The sequence below is a fragment of the Callionymus lyra genome, chromosome 19 (assembly GCF_982586985.1).
Source record: "Callionymus lyra chromosome 19, fCalLyr1.hap1.1, whole genome shotgun sequence".
NCBI lineage: Eukaryota > Metazoa > Chordata > Actinopteri > Syngnathiformes > Callionymidae > Callionymus > Callionymus lyra.
This window is the reverse complement of record NC_141836.1, coordinates 2,781,323-2,795,913: the sequence shown is the minus strand read 5'-3', so window position 1 is coordinate 2,795,913 and position 14,591 is coordinate 2,781,323. Positions and strand designations below refer to the sequence as shown.

The 14,591-nt window shown below is 40.0% G+C and overlaps 5 protein-coding genes across 5 annotated transcripts; all 5 read left to right on the top strand.

The window, feature by feature from the left end:
* Window positions 1-331: 331 nt before the first annotated feature.
* LOC148058949 (galactose-specific lectin nattectin-like) lies at window positions 332-1,570 on the top strand. The gene is made up of 7 exons (XM_087782431.1): window positions 332-357; window positions 426-476; window positions 547-568; window positions 636-727; window positions 930-1,064; window positions 1,146-1,257; window positions 1,325-1,570. The coding sequence occupies exons 2-7, from the start codon at window positions 426-428 to the stop codon at window positions 1,387-1,389; spliced, it is 477 nt and encodes a 158-aa protein (XP_087638557.1). The 5' UTR covers window positions 332-357; the 3' UTR covers window positions 1,390-1,570.
* Window positions 1,571-2,242: 672 nt separating this feature from the next.
* On the top strand, window positions 2,243-3,473 carry LOC148058948 (galactose-specific lectin nattectin-like). The gene is made up of 7 exons (XM_087781593.1): window positions 2,243-2,260; window positions 2,329-2,379; window positions 2,450-2,471; window positions 2,539-2,630; window positions 2,833-2,967; window positions 3,049-3,160; window positions 3,228-3,473. Exons 2-7 carry the CDS (start codon window positions 2,329-2,331, stop codon window positions 3,290-3,292), a joined length of 477 nt encoding a protein of 158 aa, XP_087637719.1. The 5' UTR covers window positions 2,243-2,260; the 3' UTR covers window positions 3,293-3,473.
* Window positions 3,474-4,143: 670 nt separating this feature from the next.
* On the top strand, window positions 4,144-5,376 carry LOC148058947 (galactose-specific lectin nattectin-like). Its single transcript, XM_087782308.1, has 7 exons — window positions 4,144-4,163; window positions 4,232-4,282; window positions 4,353-4,374; window positions 4,442-4,533; window positions 4,736-4,870; window positions 4,952-5,063; window positions 5,131-5,376. Exons 2-7 carry the CDS (start codon window positions 4,232-4,234, stop codon window positions 5,193-5,195), a joined length of 477 nt encoding a protein of 158 aa, XP_087638434.1. The 5' UTR covers window positions 4,144-4,163; the 3' UTR covers window positions 5,196-5,376.
* Window positions 5,377-9,866: 4,490 nt separating this feature from the next.
* Window positions 9,867-10,871, top strand: LOC148058946 (galactose-specific lectin nattectin-like). Its single transcript, XM_087781101.1, has 7 exons — window positions 9,867-9,916; window positions 9,974-10,030; window positions 10,105-10,126; window positions 10,195-10,286; window positions 10,351-10,485; window positions 10,551-10,662; window positions 10,740-10,871. The coding sequence occupies exons 1-7, from the start codon at window positions 9,914-9,916 to the stop codon at window positions 10,802-10,804; spliced, it is 486 nt and encodes a 161-aa protein (XP_087637227.1). The 5' UTR covers window positions 9,867-9,913; the 3' UTR covers window positions 10,805-10,871.
* A 1,863-nt stretch (window positions 10,872-12,734) lies between these two features.
* LOC148058945 (galactose-specific lectin nattectin-like) lies at window positions 12,735-13,831 on the top strand. The gene is made up of 7 exons (XM_087781102.1): window positions 12,735-12,793; window positions 12,866-12,922; window positions 12,992-13,013; window positions 13,087-13,178; window positions 13,292-13,426; window positions 13,497-13,608; window positions 13,677-13,831. The coding sequence occupies exons 2-7, from the start codon at window positions 12,866-12,868 to the stop codon at window positions 13,739-13,741; spliced, it is 483 nt and encodes a 160-aa protein (XP_087637228.1). The 5' UTR covers window positions 12,735-12,793; the 3' UTR covers window positions 13,742-13,831.
* The last annotated feature ends 760 nt before the right edge of the window (window positions 13,832-14,591 follow it).

Sequence of the window (14,591 nt, the reverse complement as noted above, 5' to 3'; positions counted from 1 at the left end):
GTTATGTCATGAGTCGGCGCTCAAGTGTGTTCGATTGGACTCGAATCAACACTCGAATCAACTTTAGAAGAGCTTTATGAAAATATTGTTATAACTTGCAGGTTAAACTAGATCTTATGATAACATTTACATGAACTTGAACCTGAGTAAGTTTGATTACAGGATTCTTGTCGTTCTCTTGAACTAAACCTAAACGCTCATTTGACATGTATCATAAAAGTGTTTGCAGAAAAGATGTGAAACAGATGAAAAAGCAAACTGTATGTTAATATTTCAAATCCTTTGATCAGGGAGAACGTTGACTCTATAAATAGTCGCTTCACATCTGAACCTGAACCTTCACTGAAGCCTAACAAGGTCTGACTTCACTCTTACAGGTGATGGTTTTAGTCACGAACTTCATCTCTCGTCTCAATCCTTCACAGATGGACCCGTCGTTCCTGGTCGTCCTGTTTGGACTGTGGCTCGGAGCAAATGTAAGAATCCACTTAGAAACAATAAAAGGTTTCCTTTGATTGAGTTGTTAATGTTTCCTTCATGTTTCAGGCGCAGTGTTGCGGGGAGCCTGGTAGGTGTTTCTAGAAATAAACACTTTGAAATGACATCATCAAGTCGATGCTTTTCGTCCCTCGCAGAAGCCTGTCCGTCCTGCCCGTCCGGATGGACTGAGTTCAATGATCGTTGTTACGTTTACGAGCACGGAGCTAAAGATTGGGCTGATGCTGAGGTCATTCTTCACAGATGCTTTTATTCTTTTGGCACTTTTTATCCACACAAATGATTTTAAATATCTTCTGTATCATGGCTTCTCTCTGCAATGAACCGTAAACCTCTCACACACTTACTAGTTAACATTATCACAACTTCAAATAAAGTCGTTGGGCCAAATGTGAAGGTGCTTTAACATCCTTTTCAAATGTTCTGGTCAGGAAACCTGCTTGAGGGAGGGTGGAAACCTGGTCTCCTACAGAACCAAAGAAGAATATGAATTTATCCTGAAGTTGATCAGAAGATCAAGCGGTAAAGAAACAAGAATCTGGACTGGATTTCAGGACGCCACCAAGGTAGACGTCTTCAACGTTATCTTTATGATATGAACTTGGAAGGAGAAGAGAGAGGAAGTCATACGGGAACTTCTCTTCCAGAACGGAGTTTGGTTGTGGAGCGATGGATCCAAGTCTGAGTTCAAGATCTGGGGCAGAGGTCAGCCTAACAATGCAAAGGGAAAGGAGCATTGCCAGGAGTTGAACTTTAATGGTAAATTGATCAATTAAGATGATCATGTTCTCACTCTTCATTTAACTGGATTTCTTTCAACGACCAGGTTTTCCCAACGACCACGAGTGCCACATCAAGAAGCCCTTCATGTGCGTCAAACACCCGGAATAAGCAGCTGCTCGTCTATCCAGAGACATCTGTCCATCATCCTCATCTACGATCCCTGAGAATTCAAAATGAACTCTCGATATTTTCCCTCCTAAAGCATGGATTAGCAATTGTTGTGATGGTTCGACCCATCAAGAGCAAGACTTACGATCTACTACCGTCTGAATAAAAGAACTCAACGATGTTTTGAATGGAATGAGTTTTTTACTTTTCACCAGTTCTCATCTCAGCGTCTGGTGTGAGTCGCTGGAATGTGTTTTGACATTTCTATGGTCGTTCTATTTGTTGAGAATAAAGAGGAATGTTTTTCCGAGGCTTCAACAGAAAGTACAAAAATAACCACAACAGTAATAATTATATCCTCAAAGGAAGTAACGATATAATAAAAAAATGCTCTGCGGAAGGAAGAGGTTGGAAAAGTGAACGTGTGATGTTGTTTAATATAGAATCAGATGTTGTCAACAAGCACGTCCGAAAGTGTTACCTTGAGATTAAAGAAGAATTACAAATGATCACAAACTCACTCTTCTATGCATGTTCTAACATACACATAGTAACTTATTTCATATTTAAATAAATGTAAAGGTTATGTGCGCAAAAATAGTAGCAAAAGGAATTTTAATTCAAATGAATTATGTCAAATTATTTTCTTTCTCCATATTCCAAGTCGTACAGTCGAGGTTGATTTGACATGTATCGTAAAAGTGTTTGCAGAAAAGATGTGAAACAGATGAGAAAGCAAACTTTATGTTAATATTTCAATGTTGGTTTAATTTCGTAACAGGAGACGTTGAATCCTTTGATCAGAGAGAACGTTGACTCTATAAATAGTCGCTTCACATCTGAACCTGAACCTTCACTGAAGCCTAACAAGGTCTGACTTCACTCTTACAGGTGATGGTTTTAGTCACGAACTTCATCTCTCGTCTCAATCCTTCACAGATGGACCCGTCGTTCCTGGTCGTCCTGTTTGGACTGTGGCTCGGAGCAAATGTAAGAATCCACTTAGAAACAATAAAAGGTTTCCTTTGATTGAGTTGTTAATGTTTCCTTCATGTTTCAGGCGCAGTGTTGCGGGGAGCCTGGTAGGTGTTTCTAGAAATAAACACTTTGAAATGACATCATCAAGTCGATGCTTTTCGTCCCTCGCAGAAGCCTGTCTGTCCTGCCCGTCCGGATGGACTGAGTTCAATGATCGTTGTTACGTTTACGAGCACGGAGCTAAAGATTGGGCTGATGCTGAGGTCATTCTTCACAGATGCTTTTATTCTTTTGGCACTTTTTATCCACACAAATGATTTTAAATATCTTCTGTATCATGGCTTCTCTCTGCAATGAACCGTAAACCTCTCACACACTTACTAGTTAACATTATCACAACTTCAAATAAAGTCGTTGGGCCAAATGTGAAGGTGCTTTAACATCCTTTTCAAATGTTCTGGTCAGGAAACCTGCTTGAGGGAGGGTGGAAACCTGGTCTCCTACAGAACCAAAGAAGAATATGAATTTATCCTGAAGTTGATCAGAAGATCAAGCGGTAAAGAAACAAGAATCTGGGCTGGATTTCAGGACGCCACCAAGGTAGACGTCTTCAACGTTATCTTTATGATATGAACTTGGAAGGAGAAGAGAGAGGAAGTCATACGGGAACTTCTCTTCCAGAACGGAGTTTGGTTGTGGAGCGATGGATCCAAGTCTGAGTTCAAGATCTGGGGCAGAGGTCAGCCTGACAATGCAAAGGGAAAGGAGCATTGCCAGGAGTTGAACTTTAATGGTAAATTGATCAATTAAGATGATCATGTTCTCACTCTTCATTTAACTGGATTTCTTTCAACGACCAGGTTTTCCCAACGACCACGAGTGCCACATCAAGAAGCCCTTCATGTGCGTCAAACACCCGGAATAAGCAGCTGCTCGTCTATCCAGAGACATCTGTCCATCATCCTCATCTACGATCCCAGAGAATTCAAAATGAACTCTCGATATTTTCCCTCCTAAAGCATGGATTAGCAATTGTTGTGATGGTTCGACCCATCAAGAGCAAGACTTACGATCTACTACCGTCTGAATAAAAGAACTCAACGATGTTTTGAATGGAATGAGTTTTTTACTTTTCACCAGTTCTCATCTCAGCGTCTGGTGTGAGTCGCTGGAATGTGTTTTGACATTTCTATGGTCGTTCTATTTGTTGAGAATAAAGAGGAATGTTTTTCCGAGGCTTCAACAGAAAGTACAAAAATAACCACAACAGTAATGATTATATCCTCAAAGGAAGTAACGATATAATAAAAACATGCTCCGCAGAAGGAAGAGGTTGGAAAAGTGAACGTGTGATGTTGTTTAATATAGAATCAGATGTTGTCAACAAGCACGTCCGAAAGTGTTACCTTGAGATTAAAGAAGAATTACAAATGATCACAAACTCACTCTTCTATGCATGTTCTAACATACACATAGTAACTTATTTAATATTTAAATATATGTAAAGGTTATGTGCGCAAAAATAGTAGCAAAAGGAATTTTAATTCAAATGAATTATGTCAAATTATTTTCTTTCTCCATATTCCAAGTCGTACAGTCGAGGTTGATTTGACATGTATCGTAAAAGTGTTTGCAGAAAAGATGTGAAAGTGATGAGAAAGCAAACTTTATGTTAATATTTCAATGTTGGTTTAATTTCGTAACAGGAGACGTTGAATCCTTTGATCAGAGAGAACGTTGACTCTATAAATAGTCGCTTCACATCTGAACCTGAACCTTCACTGAAGCCTAACAAGGTCTGACTTCACTCTTACAGGTGATGGTTTTAGTCACGAACTTCATATCTCGTCTCAATCCTTCACAGATGGACCCGTCGTTCCTGGTCGTCCTGTTTGGACTGTGGCTCGGAGCAAATGTAAGAATCCACTTAGAAACAATAAAAGGTTTTCTTTGATTGAGTTGTTAATGTTTCCTTCATGTTTCAGGCGCAGTGTTGCGGGGAGCCTGGTAGGTGTTTCTAGAAATAAACACTTTGAAATGACATCATCAAGTCGATGCTTTTCGTCCCTCGCAGAAGCCTGTCCGTCCTGCCCGTCCGGATGGACTGAGTTCAATGATCGTTGTTACGTTTACGAGCACGGAGCTAAAGATTGGGCTGATGCTGAGGTCATTCTTCACAGATGCTTTTATTCTTTTGGCACTTTTTATCCACACAAATGATTTTAAATATCTTCTGTATCATGGCTTCTCTCTGCAATGAACCGTAAACCTCTCACACACTTACTAGTTAACATTATCACAACTTCAAATAAAGTCGTTGGGCCAAATGTGAAGGTGCTTTAACATCCTTTTCAAATGTTCTGGTCAGGAAACCTGCCTGAAGGAGGGTGGAAACCTGGTCTCCTACAGAACCAAAGAAGAATATGAATTTATCCTGAAGTTGATAAGAAGATCAAGCGGTAAAGAAACAAGAATCTGGACTGGATTTCAGGACGCCACCAAGGTAGACGTCTTCAACGTTATCTTTATGATATGAACTTGGAAGGAGAAGAGAGAGGAAGTCATACGGGAACTTCTCTTCCAGAACGGAGTTTGGTTGTGGAGCGATGGATCCAAGTCTGAGTTCAAGATCTGGGGCAGAGGTCAGCCTAACAATGCAAAGGGAAAGGAGCATTGCCAGGAGTTGAACTTTAATGGTAAATTGATCAATTAAGATGATCATGTTCTCACTCTTCATTTAACTGGATTTCTTTCAACGACCAGGTTTTCCCAACGACCACGAGTGCCACATCAAGAAGCCCTTCATGTGCGTCAAACACCCGGAATAAGCAGCTGCTCGTCTATCCAGAGACATCTGTCCATCATCCTCATCTACGATCCCAGAGAATTCAAAATGAACTCTCGATATTTTCCCTCCTAAAGCATGGATTAGCAATTGTTGTGATGGTTCGACCCATCAAGAGCAAGACTTACGATCTACTACCGTCTGAATAAAAGAACTCAACGATGTTTTGAATGTGATTATTTGTTTATCCGAGACATTATTTTGGAATAAATCAATGAAACACGAACAACACATAAAGACACATAAGACAAACACAAGAGTCCCAGAAAATCAGGGAAAAGCACAAATAAAAATGTAAGTCTGGATCAGATCACTGATGGAAGGTCTGACCATGAATGGATCTGAAAGTAAGAACCAGAATTTTAAAATGATCCTGAAAGAAACTTATGCAGAGTTTTAAGGATCGGAGAAATGTGAGTTCTTCTACTAGAACGGGTCAGAATTGTGCAGAGTTTAGTATAAACTGCAGGCGAGACAGATCCTTCTTGTTTAGACACTAAATAAACTGTAACAATAGTCTAAACGACACAAACACATGGATTATAAGATCCAGATCATGTTGTGACATCATTTTCCCAAGTTCAGTCAGTTTTCTACAGTGTTGAACTAATGACATGTCTTTGTCAAATACAACACCCAGGTGTCTCAGGCTCAGTTTGACAGACTGACCTAAGTCACCCAAGTACTGACTCAACCCTGGAATCTTATCATCAGGAGCAATCACCAGAGTTTCAGTTTTGTCCACATTTAGCTGTAAAGTGTTTTCACTCATTGTTTAATTTCTAGCAAACAATTGACTAAGTTCAGCCTCTGGAGCTCAGTTGGATCAAAAGAGCAGTAGAGCTGGATGTCATCAGCAAAAATGTGATAAGAAACATCTCTGAAGGAATTTACCCAGGGGAATCAAGAACAGCAAAAACAATAAAGGACCCAGAACAGAACCTTGAGGGACTCCACGCAACAGATAATTCAGACCTCATTTGATTGGCAGATACACTAAAACTGCGCCCAGAAAGGTAAGATGAGAACCATTGTAACACAGACCCAGACAGTCTTCATCCCTCAGTCTTCTCAACAGGATCTGGTGATCAACTGTGTGAAAGGCTGAGGACAGATCCAACAGAACCAGAACAGTGTATTGACCCGAGTCAGCCGACATCATGATGTCACTGGACAATTTCAGTAAAACCGTCTCCGTAGAGTGATGTGTACGTCTGTTGAATATACAAGATAAAACATTTCCAGATGTGAAACAGCCTTTAGTTTATAACAACTGTCGCGTCACTTGTTGACAACATTTTGTTTGTTTAATCCAGCATTTCCGAAAAAACACAGAATCTGCTTTTTTGATTGACGGATCCAACTTGATAAAGAAAACATCCCATTGGTGCAATTTCTAACTGGTAGTGGAGCTTCACAGACATCGTTCCCGGACCGTGTTGTGTCAATAAAGGACAGGAAAGCAAAACGTTTTTTTCTTTTTTTTAAAGAATAACGTGACTGAGTGAACTGATGACGACACATCAATATATCCTTAAAATATAATAAACAATATTAATAACAGTGAATGTGTCTATAAAGCAGAAACAAAAAAGATTGTTTCTTCAATCATTTATGCTCTAATACTTTCTATTTTATTTTGACATCAATTTGATTACAAATTGATTCACAAAAAGGTAGATTAGACGTTAGATGTTGGAGAGTTTGCTTGTGATTTCATAAGGGCCACATTCACATGAGGTTAGAGACACAAATGGCCTGTTTCTCTGGTTATATTTCCAGTTCTCGCTTTTCAGTCCAAGTGTCTCGTCTCTCTCTCTCCGTCACTCTTCCTCCGTGTATGTTTGTTCTGTCGTTCCTGATCCTGTCTGTCGAAGTAACATGTGGAGTCAAAAAAACTAAATGGAAGAAGTGACACCAAGAACGAAAAGCTATTTTGGGCACTAATGCATCCACGATGAACACTTTAGATTCATATCTCTTATGACAGGGAAACCACGTGACTGCGCAGATAAAAGTAAAAAAGTCAGGCAAACATGTTTTTTAACGATTTTTCTGAAATGACACAACGCAAATAGACATGATGGGTTTGGTTTGACATCTGAGACTGTTGAGCGTGTGACGAGAAACTAGGTCAATACTGACAGAGGTGAATAGATTATCTATCCATCTATCTAGTTAGTCAGTTAAAAAAGTGACTTCAAGTGAGACATTGACAGTACGTCTCTGGTTAATATGTGAGAGAAGCAGAGTTTGTGTACAAACAGTTACACAACACGACTTGAAGAGAGAAAACATTCATTTGATCTGTTTGCCTTCGAAGAAAAGTTGATCCATTTTGAATGAATATGTTTGTTTTACAGGCAAATATTAAATGACAGGTGGATTAATATAAAACTTTTGATCCAACCCCTGATTTAACAAAAAATACAAACTAGTTTTAATCTGAAGAGAAGAAAGAACAACATTTGGGGATTTTTCTGAATATGCTTAAGGATTCAAAGAGGAAATAAAGTCAATAATAAGGACAATATTAAAGGATTCGCTCTTTCAAATATAACAAACTATCATTATGTTGTAATAGAAGGAACTTCTTAAACGAATCAAGCATAAATACATGAACAAATTCAGTTTGTTTTCCTGCTCTTTGACTTGTTTTCACGCCTCAATTTGACATCCATCCATCCATCCATCCATCCATCCATCCATCCATCCGTCCGTCCGTCCGTCCGTCCGTCCGTCCATCCATCCATCCATCCATCCATCCATCCATCCATCCATCCATCCATCCATCCATCCATCCATCCATCCATATATCTATCCATCCATCCATCCATCCATCCATCCATCCATCCATCCATCCATCCATCCATCCATCCATCCATCCATCCATCCATCCATCCATCCATATATCTATCCATATATCCATCCATCCATCCATCCATCCATCCATCCATCCATCCATCCATCCATCCATCCATCCATCCATCCATCCATCCATCCATCCATCCATCCATCCATCCATCCATCCATATATAAGGTAAGGTAAGGTAAGGTAAAACTTTATTGATCCCTCAGGAGGTCTCCTTTGGGAAATTGTTTTTTTACAATAGCCAGCAATTTTTCATAAACAATAAAAAATAATACATAAATAAAAAATAAAATAAGAAGAACATAAAGAGGAAGAACAAGATGACACAATCTAAGTCTAAAGACAAAGACAAAGAACATAGGTCAAGGAAAGAAAAACAACAAAGACAAAGATACAAAGACTAACATGGAACAGAACATCCAGATACTCTCACTCCACTCCTGCCCCCGAACTTAGAATTGTACAATTTAATAGCCCGAGGGATGAATGAGTCCCTGAGTCTATTTGTTTTGCACCTGGGTAGGAGCATTCGTGCACTCATTCTGCTTCTCTGCTCACTGATGACAGTGTTCAGAGGATGACTGTCATCATCCATGATGGACAGTAGTTTGTTCAATGATATCCTCTCAGCAACTGTCACCAGTGAGTCCAGCTTCATTCCAACCACAGATCAGACCATCCATCCATCCATCCATCCATCCATCCATCCATCCATCCATCCATCCATCCATCCATCCATCCATCCATCCATCCATCCATCCATCCATCCATCCATCCATCCATCCATCCATCCATCCATCCATCCATCCATCCATCCATCCATCCATCCATCCATCCATCCATCCATATATCTATCCATATATCCATCCATCCATCCATCCATATATCCATTCATCCATCCATCCATCCATCCATCCATCCATCCATCCATCCATCCATCCATCCATCCATCCATCCATCCATCCATCCATCCATCCATCCATCCATCCATCCATCCATCCATCCATCCATATATCCATATATCCATCCATCCATCCATCCATCCATCCATCCATCCATCCATCCATCCATCCATCCATCCATCCATCCATCCATCCATCCATCCATCCATCCATCCATCCATCCATATATCCATATATCCATCCATCCATCCATCCATCCATCCATCCATCCATCCATCCATCCATCCATCCATCCATCCATCCATCCATCCATCCATCCATCCATCCATCCATCCATCCATCCATCCATCCATCCATCCATCCATCCATCCATCCATCCATCCATCCATCCATCCATCCATATATCCATTCATCCATCCATGCTGTTAGGGTTAGTTCAACTTCTCAGGTTTTTCTAGGGAAACTGATCAAATGAGAAAAAGTTCAAGAAATTAATTTGAAAGAAAAAGTTTGAAATATTTGGAATTTAACTGGATTTATGACTTCAGTGGTCTTTAAATCTTAAAATAAAAAAGACTGATATCTAAATAAATTATCATTTTAATTGAATTTTCAACACATATTGAAGTAAATGATTAATTCATGATGTTTTTTTGCGTTTGTTGTGGAATTACTAACCAGTTGATTTGATCTAATCCTGGATACTTTATGTCTTAAACTGGCTCTGAGACATTGTTTTAACTTACATCAGAGTGTGTAAACGTTCCTTTTAATGCACAGCCAAATGAATAAATGAGTTCTGCCGTTGGTTGACGCCCACAGCAGCCTTTGATCTTTGGCAAATATGCTGATCTCAAAGTATAAAAGTCTCAATCTTCAACAGAATAATCACAAGTGCAAAGTGAGCTTTGAGTTCCTCACCTGAACATGGTAAGATTCCATCAGGACTAACTTTAAGGATCGATCTTAACTTGCACTTCTCCGCAGATGTCTTCCAGTCTCTCTCTTTTCGTCGTCCTCTTCGGACTCTGGGTCGGGGCAAATGTAAGACAAGTCACTTTTCTACTTTGAGATCGTTTTTTAGTGTGAATTTACATGTTTTTTTTCACCTTGAAAAGGCTCAATGCTGCGCTGAAGACGGTAAGTTCTTCCTCATTAAAAAAAAAAGGAGAAATAGTTTAACGTTCTCTGATGTTTTCTGTGAGAAGCCGACTGCCCGGTCTGCCCTGCCGGATGGACTGAATTCAATGGCCGCTGTTTCATCTACCACGCCTCCGCCAAGGACTGGGCCGACTCTGAGGTATGAGACGACATGGCTCCTTTTACCCCTTCATCTCTCTCATCCTTCCTTCATTTCTGTTCAGGTCACCTGCCTTAACGCCGGTGGAAACCTGGTCTCCTTCCACGACAAGGAGGAATACAACTTCATCAAGCAAATGATCAAGAGAGTGACCGGAGCTGACACCAGAGTCTGGGCTGGAGGACAAGACGCCACCAAGGTAGACGTTCACTCTTCCTTCACTGGGATCAGGATGAGAGGATCAACGACACCTTTGTCTCTCAGAACCAAAAGTGGCTCTGGAGCGACGGCTCCCAGATGAAGTTCGCCACCTGGGGAAATGGCGAGCCCAACAACGGAGGTGGAACCGAGCACTGCATGGAGTTGAACTGGCGAGGTACGAGAATAACCTGTTATTATCATGAGAATATCAGAGTTATTACTTACTATTGCTTGTTTCTTCACGCATTCAAGGCGCCCCCAATGACCACCAGTGCCACCACAAGAAACCCTTCATCTGCTCCATGGATCTGGAATGAGCTGAAACTCTTCTACTGACCACATGCTGTACTTCCAATGTATCAATAAAATCAAGCGGCATGTAAATCTCTCTGTTCTCCTGGTCTTAACTGAGGTTCACATGATCGATCGAGACATCGTTTCAGAGTTAGGGATCAAAAAAGGCTCCCTTAGATGAAACATGATCCAGTTACAGCAGGTCATAGGCAGGGGACACTCTGGAAAGTTTGCAGGAATACAAATAAATATACCCTCAAAGCCAAGGTTGCCTCAAGCTGGACTTTCACCAGCTCATATCAAAACCAAAACTATTAGTTACTGAAAATGTTTAAGTAAGAGTTGTTCATCGGCAGGACAGCAAAAACGTGACTCAAGGCTACATTTGAAAAAAATCCTTGCATGGATTGGGCCAGATTTGGAAGCGGCTGATCAGATGCATGTCGAGGAAGTAAGAGCAGTTGAAGGTGAAGGAATCTTCAGAATAATTTGAGATAAACAGGAAGAAAAGAGAGCAAATTTGAGCTTCATTTTGAAATCCACTTCTGTTATATGTATTTGAATAATTATTATTTTATCATACAGGTGATATAAAAGCTGATAAAATCAATCTTATTTTTTAAGACGTGTCAGACTCAGTACATGTGCTGCTAAATAACATAAAGACATACATACATTAACTTTTACATAAAGAATTCTGATTCTGATTCTGAAAAGCTAAGCTAGCGTTAGCATGCGTTTCATTTACGGCAGGAGTGCCTAAACCTTTTGGAGGCATCTTGCCTCATTTTTTTCACACATCTGGCCTCGGATAAAGACTTCAACAAAAAAAAAACCCGTTAATTAAATGAAAAATACATCATAACGCTGAATCACTGGAGCACCTGACTGGTTTCTCTGCAATCTCTGGTCCAATATAGAGTTTTTTTGTTTGTTTGAATTCTCTACTTATTGTTTCAATACACTTGACGGGGAAAGCGTCTTGACATGTCAATAGCCACATGCTTATATGACTTTGGACAGAATCTTGTATTTCCTTTCAAAGTAAAACCTTTCCAACAGTAATAATCAATAAAACATAAATTAGATAATGTAAGATAAACACGTCCCGGTACTAGAATTTTGTATTTGGTTGAGAATATTTTTGTTTCTCGTCAAATAAAAACCTGTTAAATTGAAAGTTGATGTTCATTATGAGCCCAAATATCTGTTTGACTGTATGTTCTATTGATTATGTAATAGTGATGATGTCTAAAAAGTGTTGTGTTGAGCATTTTAAATAAAGGTTCTAAGTTGATATATTGAAGACATTAAACAAAATAGATGGCGACCCCAGCTCTAAAAAAAAAACAACTCCGGTCCAAATCTGAAGCACAAAGTTAGTTTACATTTCCCTCTGGAGTGTTGGTGTTTATGGTGATTTGTGAAAGATGTTTAAGATAAGATAAGGAACAGAGATTCATCGTATTCATGGTTTCGTACGAGAGGAAACACAAAGATAGATCCAGCCTTCAAAAAGATTTTGTAAAGAGAACGTTTTTTTTAAACATTTTTCTTTGGCAGCTGACCTTGATGGTTATAATACTTTGGCCCCTTATGTCATTGACCTCTGACCCCCCTGCTCTAAACTGAAGCTTCAACTCTTTCTCAAAGACCAGCTCAAACACATTCCTGTCGTGCAACAGCAATTTAAAAAACGTGAGCGTGTTCAATAACATAAAAAATATCGTTTTATTTAAATTCACTTTATTCTTCATTAAACTTTCTTTTGATAGAACTATCAAGCGTTTGAGATGCAAATGATGCTCCAACCGAAAAGAGTGTAATTTTTACTTTTTATTTGCCGACATTAAACAGTCATTTTAATTTCTATGATCGAGGACGACTTGCCGCTCCTTTGATCTTCCTTTCACAAACCCCGACGTGAGTACAAAAGCGTTTGCTGCGACCACTTCCAGCAACTGCACTTCTTCCTGCCGGGCCTGGTAGTCGAGCCTCTTCAGAAAGCAAAGGTGAGCTTCTCGCTGGATCCACTTTCTGCTGTTTTATTATTTTTATTTTAAATCAAAAATGAACTTCCACAGATGTCATACGGTCTGTCCTTTATCGTTGTCCTCTGTGGACTGTGGATGGGAGCGAATGTAAGAACAAAGTGTTAAATAATGGACAGTTTTTCTGATATATTTTAATAATCTTGTCTTTTTTTACAGGCCTCATGCTGCAATGAAAAGGGTATAAATAAGCTTTTTTTTAAAAAACATTTACAGAGGTTTGAATTCGATCCTAAATGACATGTTCCCTGCAGAACCCTGCTTATTCTGCCCTGCTGGATGGACGCAGTTTGGCGATCGCTGTTTCATTTTTCACGCTTCTAAAAAAGACTGGGCGGATGCCGAGGTACTGGCAAAATAAAAACATATTTTAATGGAACTGCGTGAGATCCAAAGAAGTCTCATCTTCTATATCTTGTGGATTAATTCAACGTCTTGTCTACGATTGCTTTCGTTCAGGTGACCTGCCTTCAGGCCGATGGAAATCTGGTCTCTTTCCACAACCAAGAAGAGTATAACTTCATCACCGCCATGATCCGAAGAATCACTGGGAAAGACGAGAGGATCTGGGCTGGAGGACAAGACGCCACAAAGGTAGATGTTCTCAAAAGACTCAGTATATAAAATAAAAGCCTCAAACCAAGCATCTGGTTCTGAACTTCAGAACAAGGCTTGGCTGTGGAGCGACGGATCCCAGATGAAGTTCACGGCCTGGGGCGCCGGAGAGCCCAACAACGGAGGTGGAACCGAGCACTGCATGGAGATGAACTGGCGAGGTTAGTGGAGCGTCTTCTCGGACACATTGTGTCGCCTCGAATACTGACAACCGTTTGTGTCGCACCAGGCAAACCCAACGACCACCAGTGCCACCACAAGAAGCCCTTCATGTGCTCCATGAACCTGAAGTGAAGCATCGCTCGCGATGCTGCCGACACCAGGACCTCTGGACGTTCAAACCTTCTGTTTCAAACGCGCCAATAAACCTTGTGGCTCGTGCAACTGTCTCCTTCTTCTCGTTCACACTCGACACAACACCACCAGGATCGAAAGGCAAATGTAACAAACAGATTGTGATAAGTTAGACAGTAGAACTCACAGTTAAATACAATTTTAAATGTAAAAGGACATAAATTAAAAACCCACCAATGAACAATCAATCAGTCCTTTGCTCGGATCCACTTCATGTTCACTGGGTTCATTCGTTCATTCAAATTCTTATTTTCAAACATATGTCCTGTAATTTCATTAATTAAGTAAGTTATTTATATTTACAAGAGTCACAAAGCGCTTAAACAATCAAAACAATATTCAATAAAGTACATACTTTAAAGGTCAAGATAATACTGAGAACACTGAGACAAACACAAGAGTCTCAGAGAATCAGGAAAAATCACAAATGTGTCTTGAGATGTTTCTTGAAGGAGTCAGTAGATCATCAAACACAGATGTTTCTTGAAGGAGTCAGTAGATCATCAAACACAGATGTTTCTTGAAGGAGTCAGTAGATCATCAAACACAGATGTTTCTTGAAGGAGTCAGTAGATCATCAAACACAGAGATGGTTCCAAAGCTTAGGAGCAACAGTCTGGAAGGATTTCTCTCCTCTGGTCCTGAAGTTCAGGAACCATCAGTAGATTCTGATCCACAGACCTCAGAGCCCGAGCTGGGGTGTAAGTCTGGATCAGATCACTGATGGAAGGTCTGACCATGAATAGATCTGAAAGTAAGAACCAGAATTTTAAAATGATCCTGAAAGAAA